Genomic DNA, 19,923 nt, shown 5'->3' on the forward strand with positions numbered 1-19,923 from the left:
TCTTAATAAGCAGGTACGTATACACATGTAGAAGGCCACATGCATAGAGTTGGTCCCCTTAGGAATCTGTCAACTCGTCCCCCACTATTGATAAGCCTGTGATCCTCCCTGTCCTAACTTGATTTATGAGGAGATGCAATTTGGCAAATGTCCATGTCTAGAAAAGATGGTTTCTTAAAAGATGGTTTCTTTAAAAGATGGTTTCTTAGTAGGTAGTTAATGAGTCTATAGTAGTTCTGCAGGCCTTGCATGTCCTTTGTTCAGTCTTTAGTAGTTTCTTGTTGCAAACTGTGCAGTTCTTTGGCTTTGCTAGTCCAAATAGTTCATGACGCTCATAGTCAGGTCAGGTTTCAGCAGTAATTTCTGTGATCATCAGAGGTTCGGGATTTTCAGTGGTTCCCTTTTTGGAGAGACAACAATCAAGTGTCAGCAACTTCTTAATCAGCCATATAATTAGTTTCATTATCACATATACGATCAACAGGATTGCAAAACCATTTGCTACCAATGCCAATATTTCCAATATCCAACATGAATCATTACTGACAACTTTACCCATGAGGTTATGCATCTGCACAAAGGCAGTTTCTGAGTTTACTCTACTATGAGTGCAAATTGTTGAGCACTCCTTCTCATATGTTTCTCACAGTGGCATAGGCAATTTGTCACTTATCTGTCTGTTTCATACTGGGTTAGGGAGGCCTTGATCCCTACTTCAGTCACAATTATTCCGGCAAGACATATCAATAACATAAGACAGTCATTTCTATTGATCAGAACAAGACTCCCCTGATTTGAAGACTTTGCAGTGTGATGCATGAATCCAGGTGTCTCTTTCTGTACTTTCACTGCCATGGGAGTCATCAACAGGACTTCATAAGGACCTTTGTATCTGGGTTCAAGACTTCTCCTGATGTGCTTTCTCACGACCACCCAGCCCCCAGGTTGCAGTTTATGGGTACCTGTATCAAAATTAGGGTCTGGAATGGAGGAGAACATTTGACCATGTATTTCAGTTAGTTGTTTCTGTAATAAGGCAACATAGTTCAACAAATCACTATATACATGCTGTAGTTGCTATGGAAAATAACAGCCTGTTCTGTGTGCTGTGCCAAACAGTATCTCATTTGGTATTAAACCTGTGTCTTTCCTAGCAGTGTTTCTTACTGAGTGCAGGTAAACATGAGATCCATGGCAGACCTGTTTCAGCCATTATTTTCTGCATTTTCAATTTCAGAGTACCATTAAGGCGCTCCATACATCCTGAACTTTGAGGTCTGTAGGGGGTGTGAAGGGAAGATATGATTCCCATGTCTTTTAATAGTTTCTGGAATCCTTGCCCCGTAAAGTGTATCCCTCTGTCACTTACAATGACCTCTGGTTCCCCATATCAGCAGATTACCTTATTCACAATTTTCTTGGCTAATGCTTTAGCATTTGCTTTTCTATACAGCCATGTCTCCAGCCAGTGACTAAAGAAGTCGACACAGACTAGCACATTCTCAAATCCCGAGCATTTGGGAACTTGTATAAAGTCTATCTGTATCCTCTTATAGGGATACTATGTCTGGGCTGTGCTTTTCCATGGAGTTGGGACAGACTTACCAGGGTTATTCTGTGCACAGACTAGGCATCCTGCCACTAAAGACTGTGCTGCTTGGGCGAACCCTGCTGCTATCCATAACCTGTTAGTGAGTACAACCTTAGCATCTTTTCCCAGATGCACTTTCTCATGTGCTATATTGGCCATAATGGGATAAACTACTTTTGGCAGACACAAACACTGACCATTACACCACTCTCCTTGCACTTCTAGTGCTCCATGTTTTGCCCAAGTCTTTTTCTTATTCTCTGTTGCTTGTTTTTCCATAAGTTGGAGTGTGCTCTGGTCAAACTTGGGGTCAGGGGGTCACCATGTAAATAGACTCCCCTTGGGGTACTGGGGCTATGGCGGCTTCTTGTGCGGCCTGGTCTACCAGTCTATTGCACTTGGCTTCGGTGGTAGTATCTCTGTGTGTGTCTTCACCTTCATCACTGTCTGGAGGACAGCTGGAATGCAGTGAACAGTTCCCTGGTACGTTCATCATATTGACTGGTTTGCTTGCTGAACCCATAAGGTCCCTACTTTTCCATATAGGGCTATAATCATGCGCAATTACAAACGCATTACTTGAATCAGTGTAAATATTTACTCTTTGTCCTTTTGCATATATGCATGCAAGTGTCAGGGCCTTTAGTTCAGCTTCTTTTGCTGATGTGACTCGGTAGAGTCTGTTGAATCCCTATTTCTGTGTGTGTGGTTACAGCACACCCTGTATAAGGGACAGGATCTATGTAATAGTGTGAACCATCTACAAAAAGAGTGATGTCTGCATCTGATAATGGTTTATCTTTAATGTCAGATAAAATCAGAGATTCTTGTTTCATTAGTTCAATACAATCATGTTCAGAAAATGTTCAGAAAAATTTTGTTTGCATTTTTTTTTCCTTCCTGTTCAAGCTGGGATGGAATTCCCCCTGGGATGGAATTCCCCCAAATCCCTAGGGGAACCCCAATATATACAGGTACTTCTCCCATCTTTTGAAACTTGCTGCAATAAGGCAGCAGGATTCAACATTGTGCACTGCTTAAATGTAACGTTACTGGGAGTTAGCAGTGCTACTTCACAAGGATAGGCTTCACTAAGGAGCATGTGGAATCCAAGGAAAAGGTTCTCAGTTTCCAAGGAAAAGGTTCTAAAGGTTTACACTCATTAGATGGGTGTATAGTACAGCGGTTAAGACAGATGTGGTAACTTTAATTTTTCTGGAAGAGTAACACTTAGCTTAAATACACCTGTTAATAAGCCACATCATCAGTTCTGTTAGTGTATATAATAATAAGAAGAATTAATAACAGTCCTTGAAGTACAACATGTATAAGACCTGATAACCATCCTCCTATACCCTTGACCCAATCGGCCAGGTACAGCCATGAAAATTATCCTTCTAGATAATCATCTCCAGTGTGCTCCTTAACATTTTTTATATTTCATGTCTTATTTTTGTAAGTGTTCATCAAGCATTTTCTCTGGATCATTTGTATCACTAGTTAAAAAAGGTGCAACCCTGGGCTTCAATTTAAATATTTAGGGTCAGGCAGCACCCTCCAGACTAAGCTGCCAGGTAGTCAAATATTAACCTATTGGCTTGTGTAAATGTAATAATGTGTTGGGCCACAATACTCACAAATACATTTCTGTATTGGGTGTAAACCCCTACAGTCATGGGTTGCTCTTTTCTTTATTTGGTTGGGTTAAACTTTCATATTAGAATTTTCTAATTATGTATAATGATCTCTACATTACTATTGGCATGAGTCTGGTTCTTCTAGACCTGGCTTTCCATTCTAGACTAGTGTAACGCCCCCTGCGGGGAAAAGACAGGGACAGACGCACACAAAAGAATTTACCTTGTAAACGATGGTCACCTCCAGTCCGCTTCCACTTTCCCAGCTGCGATCCTATCCCAGCAGATCCGCAGCCGCAGTCACCTCCAATCACGTCCCTCTGAGATAGAGACAGAGATTACGGCCGTGCCTACCAGGTAAGGGCTGTCCGAGACTACGGCAAAGGACAAGGACACGGTCAGTCCAAGCTCCTTGCCGCCTCCTCACTTTGTTCTTGCCAAGACGCGGGGGACTACAGGCACTGAAGGCCAAGACTAATCCGAGGACTAATCCCGCCTCAAGTGCCTCACACACCTGCCGGTGAGGGCCTAACCGAAAGGAGGAATCGAGCGTGATACTCACCGGGACACTCCCACTTCCGATCCGGTTCTCCTGCACCTTCCCGACTCCTGCGGATGACAAGACACACAGCCTCCCTCTACGCTCTCCGTGAACTAAGATGGCACCCACAAACTGGACTAGCTACAACGGCGACCCGACCCTAACAACGTTCTAATGGTCGGCAACGCAACTACGTCAAACACTAGGACTAACTAAATGTGGTGCACTAACGGAGCTACTAGTTACACGCTACGGGGAACACCAGCCGGTGTTCACAGCCTAAACCGGAGGGCGGTTCCTAACCCCCTCACCCAGGTCTTACCAAGAAGCTGCCTTCTTGCTATGGAGTCACACACAGGCCCTAAGTACGGGTTCTTTAAGCCCGGCTGAGGCTCAGTAAAACAGCACACTAACCCGCGGGCCGACTGCCACACGGAACAGCCGATCGAACTGAACCGCCCGACTGCCTGTACTCGGGTATCTCACACGTGTCCCTACGTCCGGAACCACAGGTCCACCTGCACGGAACCGACCTTGAGGACCCTTGATCAGAACCACGGCCGCCCCTGGAACTGCCTCAAGGTGTGCTGTACTGCCACCAACTCACTCAGCCACCCCCCTCTGGGTACCAGTGTGACCCCGGGGACCTAAGGGACAGGAAAACTACATGTGTTCTCCCCTGACTATGTGTATGCTGTTACTTACACTTGTCCCCACAGCACGGGTTAGCACAGGAAAACCACAGGAAACAAGAGCCTACCTTTAATGGGGGCCTGACGTCTTGCCCCTGGACACAGCTAGAAAGCACACCAAAATACTGTAATGTAAACTACACTCGCCACACAGACAGAATAAATACAGTCTACAGTACTTTGCCGCTACTTACCCGAACACACCGCTGCTAGCCAACCAGCAGGTTGCTACAGCACCACGGGAGCCTACGCTCGACCGTACCTCCTAACCACGTGTGCTCACCTCACACAGGACCGCGCCTACTCTCACGAGGCTCCCACGCCTCTACCACACACCACCAGGGCCTTATGCCCTACACACCATGGGTCTCTGCCCAGCTACACACAGAGCCTTCTGCTCTGTTTCCTGGGCCTCAGCCCCCTCTCTACCTCAGGGCTCTGAGCCCACTCACTAGGGCCTTGTGCCCTACTACCTAGGGGTCCTAGCCCCTGCCTAAGGCCGGTGGCCTTCCTAACTAACTGAGGGCCTTGTGCCCTTAATAGCAGATGGGCTACCAGCCCCTAACCAGGCCCTCTGGCCTTCCTATGGCCTCTAGGCCCCTAACTACCTAAGGGCCTTGTGCCCTTGTACACCTGGGGCTCTGAGTCCCCCTCTCTAACTAACAGGGGCTTGTCCCCTTTATACAGATACTAATGGCCTACTGGCCCACTACCACGTTGGGGCCTAGTGCCCAGGTCCCTGGGCCTTGTGCCCCTAATTTACAGTGCCAACGGGCCTTGTGCCCGGCTGTGCCCACGGGCCTAGTGCCCGAATTCAACGTTGAGTATACTTACCTGCTCTGCGCAGGATACTCAACTTGACACGCCGTCTTCTGTTTCTTTCTTCTCCGGGTCTTCCAGACCCTCCAGCCGGCGGCGCCTCTTCTCCGCTTCGGCGCTGTTGAAAGCTGCTTGGCGGGGGCGCTCTCAGCCCTGACAAGGGCTCCCCGCCGACGATCTCCGCTCCGGTGGCTTGATAGAAGTCTTCTGGCGGCAGGGTAGCTCACGGCCCTTACAAGGGCCCCCTGCCGCCGCTGCCGCTGGTCTTCTGGCTCGACGTCGTGGAGAGACGTCCTCTCTCTTCTCCGCCGACGGACTTCTGGCAAAATGGCGCCACCCGGCGACTTATATAGTCGCCGGCGTGACGTCATCCGCCGGCGCGAGCGCTGATTGGCTCGCGTCGGCGCCAATCTTTTGAATGGCCGGGCGCGAGCCGCGATTGGCTCGCGCATCCGGCCGCTGATTGGCCAGCGGGGAAAGATGAGCCCTGATTGGCTCATCCTTCCCCCGCGGACGGGACCTGCAGAAAGAAAGTTATACTCACCGCCGCTGGATCGCTGGACGGGTGAGTACTTCTCCTCTTCTTTCTTGTAGCTGGGCACCATCGGGGACCTCTTCAGCCCCTCCAGGGGCACAGCGCTGCCGGATATCTTCGCCCTCTTCACGGGCACCGGCTCCAGCGTCTTCTGTCCCTCCACATTTCCGCCGCCTTTTTCCATTGTGGTCCCCACAATCAACGTCTTCTCCTCTACGTCCACCTCCAAGGGTCGCTTACCGGCATCCCTGACTTGCGTCCACCGGGTCCTTCGCGGTAAAGCCCTCTCGCGCAGGATCCACACCATCCTGGCAACTTCCTCGCCCGAAGTCGGTATCCAGGGAGTCTCTTCCTCGGCGCATGCCGGAACCTCCCATCCGTCCGATACCTCCTCGGTTGTGCGGGAAGCTTCTTCAGAAGGTGACAACATCCACCACTCTCCAGCTGCGCTCTCTAAAGTACAGTCTTCTTCAGGCAGTACTTCTTCAGCAGCTCTCTCTTCAGGGGTACTGATGGCTTCCATCCTCTCAGGTACCACCGGGCAGACATCTTCACATGTCTCCGGACACAGCGTTGCCCCGTGGAGGGTCTGCTCAGTTCTCCCTTCGTCTTCAGGGACCAACTCTTCCACAGCCACGGACAAGTCGTCTGACGTATCCGACGTCTCCAATACCCCGGCTCCAGCATCCGGCTGACGCGGGTATTCCTGTCGCGAATCTTGCTTGGACGGGACGATCACCTGCGATCCGACAGTCAGCAGGCTCTGCCGATCCTTCCCTCCAGATTCCGACTTCTCTTGAGACCATGGATGGAAGGCTTCCTCGTCCTTCCACTCGAAGACTTCTACGTCTTCCCATTCATCGGAGACTTCTTCGTCCTCCCATTCATCAAAGAGCTCCTCGGCAACTGGGCACTGGTATGCGAAGTGTCCAGGCAACCCACACTTCCAGCACAGCATTTCTTCCACCGGTTGCCGTTTAGTACCTTTGCTCTTCTTCTTCCTTGTCTCACAACGTTCCAGGATTTGCTTCGTGAACGCTGCCACTTCGTCACGAGAGATGACACAGCTGTATCCCTCGTACAGCGGAATGATCCCCCGATGAGCCATCGTTGATCCTGCCGACTACGCCAAAATGTAACGCCCCCTGCGGGGAAAAGACAGGGACAGACGCACACAAAAGAATTTACCTTGTAAACGATGGTCACCTCCAGTCCGCTTCCACTTTCCCAGCTGCGATCCTATCCCAGCAGATCCGCAGCCGCAGTCACCTCCAATCACGTCCCTCTGAGATAGAGACAGAGATTACGGCCGTGCCTACCAGGTAAGGGCTGTCCGAGACTACGGCAAAGGACAAGGACACGGTCAGTCCAAGCTCCTTGCCGCCTCCTCACTTTGTTCTTGCCAAGACGCGGGGGACTACAGGCACTGAAGGCCAAGACTAATCCGAGGACTAATCCCGCCTCAAGTGCCTCACACACCTGCCGGTGAGGGCCTAACCGAAAGGAGGAATCGAGCGTGATACTCACCGGGACACTCCCACTTCCGATCCGGTTCTCCTGCACCTTCCCGACTCCTGCGGATGACAAGACACACAGCCTCCCTCTACGCTCTCCGTGAACTAAGATGGCACCCACAAACTGGACTAGCTACAACGGCGACCCGACCCTAACAACGTTCTAATGGTCGGCAACGCAACTACGTCAAACACTAGGACTAACTAAATGTGGTGCACTAACGGAGCTACTAGTTACACGCTACGGGGAACACCAGCCGGTGTTCACAGCCTAAACCGGAGGGCGGTTCCTAACCCCCTCACCCAGGTCTTACCAAGAAGCTGCCTTCTTGCTATGGAGTCACACACAGGCCCTAAGTACGGGTTCTTTAAGCCCGGCTGAGGCTCAGTAAAACAGCACACTAACCCGCGGGCCGACTGCCGCACGGAACAGCCGATCGAACTGAACCGACCGACTGCCTGTACTCGGGTATCTCACACGTGTCCCTACGTCCGGAACCACAGGTCCACCTGCACGGAACCGACCTTGAGGACCCTTGATCAGAACCACGGCCGCCCCTGGAACTGCCTCAAGGTGTGCTGTACTGCCACCAACTCACTCAGCCACCCCCCTCTGGGTACCAGTGTGACCCCGGGGACCTAAGGGACAGGAAAACTACATGTGTTCTCCCCTGACTATGTGTATGCTGTTACTTACACTTGTCCCCACAGCACGGGTTAGCACAGGAAAACCACAGGAAACAAGAGCCTACCTTTAATGGGGGCCTGACGTCTTGCCCCTGGACACAGCTAGAAAGCACACCAAAATACTGTAATGTAAACTACACTCGCCACACAGACAGAATAAATACAGTCTACAGTACTTTGCCGCTACTTACCCGAACACACCGCTGCTAGCCAACCAGCAGGTTGCTACAGCACCACGGGAGCCTACGCTCGACCGTACCTCCTAACCACGTGTGCTCACCTCACACAGGACCGCGCCTACTCTCACGAGGCTCCCACGCCTCTACCACACACCACCAGGGCCTTATGCCCTACACACCATGGGTCTCTGCCCAGCTACACACAGAGCCTTCTGCTCTGTTTCCTGGGCCTCAGCCCCCTCTCTACCTCAGGGCTCTGAGCCCACTCACTAGGGCCTTGTGCCCTACTACCTAGGGGTCCTAGCCCCTGCCTAAGGCCGGTGGCCTTCCTAACTAACTGAGGGCCTTGTGCCCTTAATAGCAGATGGGCTACCAGCCCCTAACCAGGCCCTCTGGCCTTCCTATGGCCTCTAGGCCCCTAACTACCTAAGGGCCTTGTGCCCTTGTACACCTGGGGCTCTGAGTCCCCCTCTCTAACTAACAGGGGCTTGTCCCCTTTATACAGATACTAATGGCCTACTGGCCCACTACCACGTTGGGGCCTAGTGCCCAGGTCCCTGGGCCTTGTGCCCCTAATTTACAGTGCCAACGGGCCTTGTGCCCGGCTGTGCCCACGGGCCTAGTGCCCGAATTCAACGTTGAGTATACTTACCTGCTCTGCGCAGGATACTCAACTTGACACGCCGTCTTCTGTTTCTTTCTTCTCCGGGTCTTCCAGACCCTCCAGCCGGCGGCGCCTCTTCTCCGCTTCGGCGCTGTTGAAAGCTGCTTGGCGGGGGCGCTCTCAGCCCTGACAAGGGCTCCCCGCCGACGATCTCCGCTCCGGTGGCTTGATAGAAGTCTTCTGGCGGCAGGGTAGCTCACGGCCCTTACAAGGGCCCCCTGCCGCCGCTGCCGCTGGTCTTCTGGCTCGACGTCGTGGAGAGACGTCCTCTCTCTTCTCCGCCGACGGACTTCTGGCAAAATGGCGCCACCCGGCGACTTATATAGTCGCCGGCGTGACGTCATCCGCCGGCGCGAGCGCTGATTGGCTCGCGTCGGCGCCAATCTTTTGAATGGCCGGGCGCGAGCCGCGATTGGCTCGCGCATCCGGCCGCTGATTGGCCAGCGGGGAAAGATGAGCCCTGATTGGCTCATCCTTCCCCCGCGGACGGGACCTGCAGAAAGAAAGTTATACTCACCGCCGCTGGATCGCTGGACGGGTGAGTACTTCTCCTCTTCTTTCTTGTAGCTGGGCACCATCGGGGACCTCTTCAGCCCCTCCAGGGGCACAGCGCTGCCGGATATCTTCGCCCTCTTCACGGGCACCGGCTCCAGCGTCTTCTGTCCCTCCACACTAGTACACATCTACAGCGTACAGCAAAGGAAAATAACGTGCAATCTATATTCCTCCTGCTAATATCAATGAACTCCACTCTCTGGTCTCCCTTGGAGCTTTTAAAAAAACTTGTAAAATACATTTTACTCAGATTCCCCTTGTCTGAAGATCTTAACATATATCTGTGAACATGAGAGGCTCTGGGGCCTCTTGTGCTTCCTTTTTTTGTCTTTTAATTCTGGATTTCTTAGGGAAGGATAAAAAAGGATCGGGAGGAAGAAAATACACAGTGCGCTCGGCAAGTGTTATATGTCACTCATTTCACAATAGAAGGGAATGTCCATTGTGCTGTATATCTTCATATTTAGTAAATGTGGCCGGTAACAAATGTTTTGTTTGTGCTTGGTTTCTGTCACAGCGTGCGGTACCGTTAAGGTAACTGGGTGTCCTAGCACAATATCTATACTCTCTTCAAGCACTAAAGCAGAGTAGTATGCAAGTGACCTTAGCTTGCGACCATGTATTTGTGTCAGTACCCCTTGTACATGTGCACTGACTTCATTACAAAATAACGTGAAAGGCTTGTCATAATCTGGCAAAGCAAGTGCTGGCGCAGAAGTTATTTCAGCTTAAAATTGGTTAAACATTTGGTTCTGCTCAGAGGAGAGTGTAAATGGCTTGCTATCATCTAGAAGTGCTAATGCAGGAGCACAGATGATAGCTCTTAAAGTCTTTTTCATTTCTGTACAAATATTGACTTCCCATCAATGCATTACCATACCCACGATAAAATAATTATTTACAGTATATGACGATTATAGCACAATAAATAAGGGCAGTAAATGTCTTTACAAACACCGATTGACTCAAAACTGTAATGAGGATACAAATAAAAATCTTTTGCTTTCTGCACATACAGAAAAACCATCTGGTTCATGCATTTGCTAAGTGAATAGCCCAATAACTCTATTATCTCTTTCCAAAACAAGGTAATCATTACTCAGCAGAGTCTACGTTATTTAAATCCTTCATTAGTTTATACTTATGTTTGTTGTGGCTGTAAATCAAAACATATTGCAAACTTCTATTCATTGGAAGTTGGATCAATGCAATCTGGATTGCCTAATGGGTCTTTGCAGCTGGAGACCTGTGAATAAAAAAAAAACTTTTGCATAGAGATTAACATTTATTCACTAGGAATTACTGTAACATGCGTGTACACTGTTAACAGGTAACCAGTGAACAGTTGCTAGAAGCTTAACTGTGACGCTATGCGTTCCATGCCTTGAAAAAATTATTTCCTCAAAGGGGCAGTTCCTAATCTCACAAACAGGGAATGTCAAAGTGACGAGACCTGGGCGAGTGTTCAAAGCCACTCCTTTCTCTTTATCTCTTAGTACCGCCCTCTTAAATGACACTAATTAAATTTCCAGGTTTAGAAACATTCAATCTGGAATATTGGTTCCAAGTATTCAACCATTTTAAAAGCAGCACTGTCTCATAAATCAGAGTACTCTCGTTAGACACCACACATTGTGTCTGTAAATCACTCAACATTTTCTCAACAAAATCTCCTGTGACGAAATATTCACACATATTTTTAGATTCTGTGATTTCCAGGTTGAAAGTACAAATATATTCACTTAAGTCTTGCTCACAGATGACATTTTATCTCGTAACATTTCTTTAAAGGCATAACTAACTCTCCTGATTTCTGAGAACATTTATCAGCGCCATTTTAACAAAGATAAAAACAGCTTTTAATATCTACATGTAAGCTCACTCCCACAATTCTCAACTTCATTAAAAAGAAAGCTATTTTTCTCAGCTTCAGAAACAAAATTTCTTTGTTTAAATACAGAAACGCCTTGTTGGATCCCAGCCAACTTTGTTCCGACACTAGTAATAATAGTGATAATGTACATTATTTACAATCTTGTCCGTGCAATCGGACCAAACATTTTAAAACTTCTTTTGTATCTCTTTAAAAGCTTATCATTATGCAATGAATGTACAACTTTTTCAACCTTGAAACATGTCTCTTGTAAAAAACGGACAAGACAGACAAACATTTTGATTTAAACTAAATCACACATCTCCCTTAGAGAGCACTAAGACAGAAAACAAACAGCGTGAATTATCACGGATCTCCCTCACACGCAGTAAGACGGAGACAAAACTCACATACAGAGAAAGAAAACTTAACTGACATCTTCCAGCCTACTGCTGTGGAACTACAAGTCCCAGCATTACACTAAATAAAAGTTAGCTTCAACATGTTATCTCAACACACTGAAATCTTTTACACAGAATGAGGGAGGGGCACATTTCACTCATTCAGCTGCGCAGGATCAAACATACATTTATAATATACAACCTACTTGATTCATCATTCAGCTTCTGATGCATTTAGCATATCCACATATATTTTGACTTTTCAGATCTCTTAACTTTTCTGTGCCACCTCAAACAATATCTTGGGGTTTGATCTCAGTACCCCTTTGTTCTTGTCACATTACCACTTGCAACACCTTTGTTTCTCTATCCACACATATCAATTCCTTTTTTGGCTATCCAAGCTTTCTTGAAAAATTCCCTGCAGACCTTCTACTCCCCCATTTCCTAAAGTCTTTGTGCATCATATCTATGAGGGAGCTGCTGTCATCTGTTTACTATCTATATTACTCATATTGACAGTATTCTGTTGAGTCCAAATCAGGACTCTTATCTAGTTTCTGTGGGTTGTCCTTGCACTGGACGTCCCGTTCTGTGGACTCCTTGTACTGTATGTCCGTGCTAAATAGCTTCTTTGACAGTATCTGGGACGAAGGGTCTTTGGAATTCTCTCTTACACAATTTGGGCAGATTGCCGAATCTCCCTTCTTTGATATATCTCTGGGGATGGTGTCTAAAATGTTCACTCAATGTTCAAAACAGAAACTCTCTAAATCCCTCTATTCCATTACATGCTTCTTTGATCAATGTATTATGTGACTTTCATGCTTTATACATCATACAATAGGTACAAACACATGCACTCAAAATTCACTCATCTTTCAAAAATCTAATCAACAATACAATTACAGTAAACAAATTGGGTTAATACTGTATTATATTAATCAGATGATACTTGAGACTCACAAATTCGCGTGTCAGGTGCCTCAGACAGACATAAGGTGACCCAGACTAGGAAGACCAACGAGTAGAAATCTACTGACCGCGGATGTTGGGGTTCAATGTGCTGGGAAACCTCCGTTGTCTGTCTTGTAGCCTGCTGGACAGCGAATCTTGGTGGGACCTCCAAGTTGTTAGATCTAAAATTCTGACCCAAGTCTGCCTGTGGTGTCAAGTATATCTGGAAGCGCTTCAATCAGCTGGAGAGAATTGACACAGACCAAGTTCTGTATACAAGGAATATTCTCTAGTTTATTGATACAAAGATACAAGTTTTTATAGCCTACTAAATAAATGAATCCCATGTCATATGCATAAAATTCTATACCATTAGTCTATGAGAGGCGCTACTGATTAACTTTCTCAGTATTCTTGTAGTGTTTATTTTTCTCCCCCTTCTAAGGACAGATTAGGCTATTGTTTTTTATCTCAAGGGGAGTTGGAGATATGCTATGTGCAACACCAAGGGCACAGCTGCCATACTACGAGCTGGATATCAAAATGTTCATTGTTTCATACCTTGATACATTTATTTTGGTGTTCTCTATTAGTTCAACTTCAAGGCCATAGGCCCACATATTGCAAGACTGCAAGTCAGCAGAAAAATGAATAATCTCTTCTAGCAAATAATATTTCTATGCAAGTTACAATAAAATGGCTGAACAAAGGCCTTATGAGGCCTTAACAAAAAATCATATTTAACAGTTACAAGGGAGAATCAACTAAGGGTGGGCTGGGAAGTGTAGGAAAAGGTGGGATGGGTGTATGGTCTGGCATGTAATATAAGGTAAATCAATTAGATGAATAGTCAAGTGTTGGTTTGGTTATTGAGAAATTGGGGAGAAGCAATAGATCTAAGTAGTGCAGGACTGAGAAGGCTTCCCCCACTTCCCCCCATGACAACAGCAATGACAGTGGAGCTGAGTGGATTCAGCAATTGCATATAAATGTTAGTCCAGTATATTCTAGAAACAACCTTGCTTTTGCCTGATGACACTACTCTGTCACTTACCACTGGTTTTCAAAAAATTTAGATGCATTTTATTTGGGAGAATAAGATCATGTCGGAGGCAGGGCATAGAGCTATCTCTAACTGCTATCCATATGCCACAAATAAATATTTTCTCTTTCATCAAGGTACAGGGCACAGAAATGTTTATATTTTTTTAACCACGTGATGTTCAAATCAGTCAAAGGAAAGACAAACTTTGCAACCTTACTACAAGTATTAAAAGAAAAAGCATAAATTGTATGTATTGGTATTGTAACCAACATATCAGTTAAGACTATATCCAATTTATGCAGGATCTCAAAGTACATCCAGATTTCAGTGATCATTTAGCGACATAAAGTTTTCTTGCCTGGCCATTTGAGACGATTCACAGTCAATTCCAGAAAGATGATTAAGTCCAGCCAGCTTGCAACTCAGGGTCGTATGTAGTAGAGATCTTTTAGCAGAGTGGGAAAAAACAAAAGCTAGTCAATTAGCTCAAATCCTTTATTAATCTTAGATTACTTCAAGGCACACAGAGCACTTTGATCTTAGGGGTAGATTTAACAAAACTTTCTAAACAGGAAAAATAAAGTTGTTGCCTGAAGTGTAGCACGTTCTAGAAAAAGAAGTCTAGAATCTGATTGGTTGCTATAGGCAATACCTCCAATTTTAATTTTTCAAGGTTTGATACATCTATCCCTTAAACTTCATCAGGCTGGTTTTTGAAGAACCTGTCAGAAGATATGCCAAGGAATATTATATCACACTTGCCTCGTGGCCTGTCAAGCCATAAGGCCAATATTTCACTCTATAGGTTCTGCAACTTAGAACAACTTCTCTTCTGACTCAATGGTACATTATCATCATAGTCCAAAAACCTACTAGTAGACTAATTGGCTGCTATCAAATTGACCCTAGTCTCTTTCTCTCTCTCTTTCTCTCTCTCTCTCTCTATGTGCATATGTTAGGGAATTTAGACTGTAAGCTCCAATGGGGCAGGGACTGATGTGAATGAGTTCACTGTACAGTGCTGCGGAATAAGTGGCGCTATATAAATAAATGATGATGATGATGATAGTCCAGTATATCGGGCATTATTTCTCTGAGAAGGTTATTTTAAATAATAGTGCACGCTAATGTAACTATCATCATATAACTTGGCCTCTTGAATATAATAAGAAGGTAGAGGTAAATAAAACACTTGCCTCGTGGCCTGTCAAGCCATAAGGCCAATATTTCACTATATAGGTTCTGCAACTTAGAACAACTTCTCTTCTGACTCAATGGTACATTATCATCATAGTCCAGTATTTCGGGCATTATTTCTCTGAGAAGGTTATTTTAAATAATAGTGCACGCTAATGTAACTATCATCATATAACTTGGCCTCTTGAATATAATAAGAAGGTAGAGGTAAATAAAACATAAAAAAAAAACCTTATATTTTAAAATAAATAAAAAATGGATGATCAGTTTTACACATGGAAAGTAATAATTGTATTGTGACAAACAAAATCTATTCTGCCTTTTTTTCTGTATTTTCTTCACGCAGTTATTTTTGTTGTACTGTATGAGTGACATCTATTTTTTTTTTATTTTTGTAGGGTGTGGAAGGAACCGGATTAGCTTTTATCGTATTCACTGAAGCCATAACAAAAATGCCAATATCCCCTCTCTGGTCTGTTTTGTTCTTCATCATGCTCTTTTGCTTAGGGCTCTCCTCCATGTTTGGTAATATGGAAGGTGTTCTAGTACCATTAATGGATCTCAAAGTAATACCAAAATCGTGGCCAAAAGAAGCTGTGACCGGTATGTTTCAATTCTACTAAACTGAAGTTATTCTGTGTAGACAGAACAGGCCAATAAAAATATGACATGTGTTGTTGTATTAGTTTTAGGCATCACCTGAAAAACTACATGACTTGTTCTTTAAAGAACTTCAGGTTAACAATGAAGCTCCATTATCTGTACACAGATGTATTGCTCTAAGTCACATGTACCCATGTGGATATACAGTACAAGTATACAGTGTCAGACCAAAATACTTTGTGCCCACAATAAGAAACCATAGCAAGAGCCCAATCATGTTCAACAACACCCATTCAGACCATCCATTTCTGCACAATCTTTCATTAACAAATCACAGACAAATATATAATTTGGCAGATGAGTTGTGTATTAGGATTACTGATCAGTAAGGAAGGAGACTGTCAACTTCAAATGCTATAATTTAGGCCACAACAGGAAAGAAAACTTTTAAAGTGGTGTTGTACTTATTATGAAATGGAGCGTTAATATGGCTGCTTATTTGTAAGCATTGTGGATTTCTTTGCATCAGTGTAAATATATAAATAAAATGGCTGTATTACAATTTTTTTTTACGAATTATCAATTACACAGTACCATTATTTAATTTCTGTTTGCCATTTCTAATTTCCAGTATCTGTTCTTTATCAATATGCAATATGTATTATTTATTTTAAATACAATAGAATTTCATTATGTTTATGTCCAGTGGTACTTAATTTTTCAAAACGCTCCTAAAGTATCTCTGAAGTGTCATGGTTTCAAAACTTCCCTGTATTAAACTATTTAGGATAATTTCTGCAAATAAAGTAGAGTAGTTGAAGTAAATCTTGAATAGATTGCCTGTTGGGCTGCTATAAATGGATTGAGGAATTACACAGTTGAATTATGGAATATAAACCTACTGTAGATTCATTTAGGGGGGTATTCAATTGTCCGTGGGAGCGAGCGTGGAAAAACTATTACCGTTAATACGGTAATCTCTCGCTGGATTTCAGCTCGCAGCTCCCTGAGCTGCGAGCTGAAATCCAGCGAGTAAATTACCGTATTAACGTTTTTCAGCAATCCCGCGGACAATTGAATATGCCCCCGGCATATTCAATTGTCCGCGGGATTGCTGAAAATCCCGTGGACCGCGCAGGATTACGGTAATCCTGTGCGGAAAAACCGTTAATACAGTAATATACTAGCTGGATTTCAGCTCGCAGCTCAGGGAGCTGCGAGCTGAAATCCAGCGAGAGATTACCGTATTAACGGTAATATTTTTTGAGCGCTCAAACTTTGGGACAATTGAATATGCCCCTTAGGGGGATATTCAATTGTTAGCGATATGGGTGAAAATCCCGCGCTCTAAAAATATTACCGTTAATACGGTAATTACTTGCTGAATTTCAGCGAGTGAATTACCGTATTAACGGTATTTACGCGCAAATTACCGTATTAACGGTAATATTTTTTCGAGCGCGGGATTTTCACCCGTCTCGCTAACAATTGAATACCCCCCTTAGAGTCCATAAAATTCAACCATTTAAATGTAGCAGCATTGATCAAGAGGAATGTCAACAAAAGTCAGTTTCCAGTGGACACCAATTTTCTTGAACAGTCCAAAATGTTCCCTGAGAATTTGTTGTCAATATTAAGTAACCGAACAATACCATTTTTCTGTATATTGGATGTCATTCCACTAATTATTCTGTAAACAAGTTCAGTAAACATATTGTATTGGATATGGCAGTGCACCAAAATCCACCAAGTCCTAGGCAAAACCATGCATGACATGATTCATCTACATTTAATGAAAAATTAAATCCCCCACTCTGCAAAAATACAGACGAGTTTCTTAAATGATATGGAATAGTGGCATTTCCAACAATAATTAATTACTCCTTCTCCCACTCACTACCTTCTAATTGTTGGAGATAACAACCAATCTAATACAAGGGACATTGTTTAAAGTTAGCCGCACTATTTGATATGTATCTTATTGGTTGGCAGCTCCCACATTTTTAAAATGTAACATCAGCTTGGTAATCTGAGCCTGTGAGATTTAGCATTGATAACAGTGTATTCTGACTGAATTTAAGTAAATGACACCAATTTCTTTCATTGCTGTTCACAAATCTTAAAGCGAGGATTAATTTTTTCAGTTGTACTTGTGTGTCGTCTCTTTCTTATTGTGACACTTTGTTGTCACAAGGAGGTATTCAAAGACAATTCACAATCCTCCAATAAATTATATACACATATTTTGAAAAAATGCATTATGTTAAAGGAGAACTCTGTAGTGTATTAGATAATGACTGTATACACTTAATAATACATTGAGATCAGAGGTGCTGCACAGGCTGTGGCCTGTTCATTTCACCAGCATACAAACAAACAATAAAATGAGACTTTTGTTACAACATTGCAGATTCAACAGAAGGGTGTAAAAGTAGCACAACACATATTCAACATGAGAAATACTGCAGACAGGTTGCAGTCTGCAGATTCAACATTTACATATCTAAAGCTGGGTACACACTACACTCTTTTCGTCCAATAATCGTCTCAAACTGCCGACATACGACCGCTCGTTCAAAAGTCGGGTCAGTGTGTACAGTTACACGATGGTCGAAAGTCTGCCCAAATGGACGATTCTCGCCTCATTTGGTTGGTCGTACCGTTTAATATTTTCGTTCCAATCTCGTTACCAGTGTGCAGTGTGTATGAACTTCCAACGGATCCACGACAATCCTCCGATACTTCCTCGACCTGGGGGGAGTGTGTATGGTAATTTTTATGTCAATCCCAGTCCCACGTGGTGCGGAATCCGCACATCACTGTGTTTTGTATCGATGTATATTGCACCTGTCTGGCTGCAGACCATTACACTTGTGTAAAGCACGTGTGTTATTACCCTTTGCGTCTCTGTATTCATATTTACTCTTTATACACTTATACCTTTATAACCTATTAAATTTATATTAACCTTTATTAACCTATAATTGTGAATTACCCAGAATAAACCACACAGTGTTCAAGCAACATTTTTATTGCAAGAAAAAGGTACACAAATTGTAACACACACAGCTGTCAGAGAAAGATCCGCATGAGAAGTGAGCGCGCCCATACCAATCAGAGAGCTGAATACTGCAGAGTATAGTTTTTAAGGTATTTTTAAAGGTGCTACTGGTTTGGGGCAGAACAGGTCTTGATGTTGTTTCCATTCCCTTTGATTTCTTTATCTATGAAACAAGGAAATAAAAATGTTTATCATTTAAACTCTATATATGTAATTTACAATCTACCTCATAAATACCCTCATTTTCTCACCTTTCACACTGCTCGAGATCAGTTTATATCTATATTTTGGTCCCTGTGGCGAAATCGCAATAGTAGCGGGCTTAACCTCCGAGCATTCTGGAAAACAGGCGCCATTTTGGTTATTATAACGGTACAGGTATGTGCCCCAAAGCATTTACATGTCTACACATGTTCACTGAAATACCTTCGTGTAGAACTTCTTTAGTATATTTTTCTTGTTCAATTTCTCCTTGTTTGCTAACATTAGTGGTATCAGTGGTATCTAAACAGGCCTTCTCACCGTTAAATCTTCGTTCTGACATAAAAAATTAGGTTATAAATTAGTGTTTTCAACTGCTTTATGTGACAATACATCTACTACATCTACATCTACAATACAGGTACACTACATCTGCTACTGACCTTTTTTAATGTTGTTCTGGTCCAGTACTTTTACCATCATCTCCACCTCTCTTGGGCTCATTGGATTTGCTTTTTGCTCTTCTTGAGTATCTCCATCCCCCACCTTAACTTTTTCAACATTTTTTGTCCGTAGCTGCAACCCCCACTGACACCTTCTCCTCACCCGCGACCCCCACTGGCATCTTCTCCTCACCCGCAACCTCCACTGTCACTTTCTCTGTCTCCATCTTCTGACGCTCCTCGGCGCCAAACAGGTTCCTCTGTCATTTTATACACTCAGACATGGGCGTTTGTTTCTGCTGTGGATCAATCAGCAATGATGCACGTCGAGAATGGAGCATTCCATTACATACGAAGGGGTTTTATTATTTATTTATTATTAGGGAATATTCATTGCATTCCACTTTAGCAGTTAAATGTTTTTCTAAATGTAATGTATATTACTAAACTTCTATTTTATAGAAATGAAGGGAGTTAACTATAGCTAAAGCTCTGCCCCTTTATGCTAATGTCTTCGGTATCTCGTACATTTCCCCGCAAATGTCGCTGGATTGTGTACGGAATTTAAATCATTGTTCACGACAACATGGCTGTAAAAAGTCGCTAACGGGACGTCCGCTCTTCCCTTTCTCGTCCTAAACAAGGCTAGTGTGTATGTAGTCCATGGACCGAGCAATCCGACCATCGATTGCATGTAAAATTGCTTGGCATAAAAAGTGGGTCGAAAT

At 44.4% G+C, this 19,923-nt stretch overlaps 1 protein-coding gene and 1 long non-coding RNA gene across 2 annotated transcripts in view; one reads left to right on the forward strand and one right to left on the reverse strand.

The window, feature by feature from the left end:
* SLC6A19 (solute carrier family 6 member 19) overlaps positions 1-19,923 on the forward strand; it is a 102,891-nt gene that overhangs the window by 62,783 nt on the left and 20,185 nt on the right. Inside the window, exon 9 of the mRNA XM_075212696.1 lies at positions 15,286-15,490. Within this exon, the coding sequence (XP_075068797.1) occupies positions 15,286-15,490 (205 nt within the window). The remainder of the gene's footprint in view (positions 1-15,285; positions 15,491-19,923) is intronic.
* Positions 18,689-19,108, reverse strand: LOC142158593 (uncharacterized). The gene is made up of 3 exons (XR_012692799.1): positions 18,978-19,108; positions 18,803-18,889; positions 18,689-18,714 (listed from the first exon to the last, which is right to left on the reverse strand). It is a non-coding gene; the product is annotated as an uncharacterized LOC142158593 (long non-coding RNA).

This window comes from Mixophyes fleayi, chromosome 5 (assembly GCF_038048845.1).
Source record: "Mixophyes fleayi isolate aMixFle1 chromosome 5, aMixFle1.hap1, whole genome shotgun sequence".
In the NCBI taxonomy this organism is placed as follows: Eukaryota; Metazoa; Chordata; class Amphibia; order Anura; family Limnodynastidae; genus Mixophyes; species Mixophyes fleayi.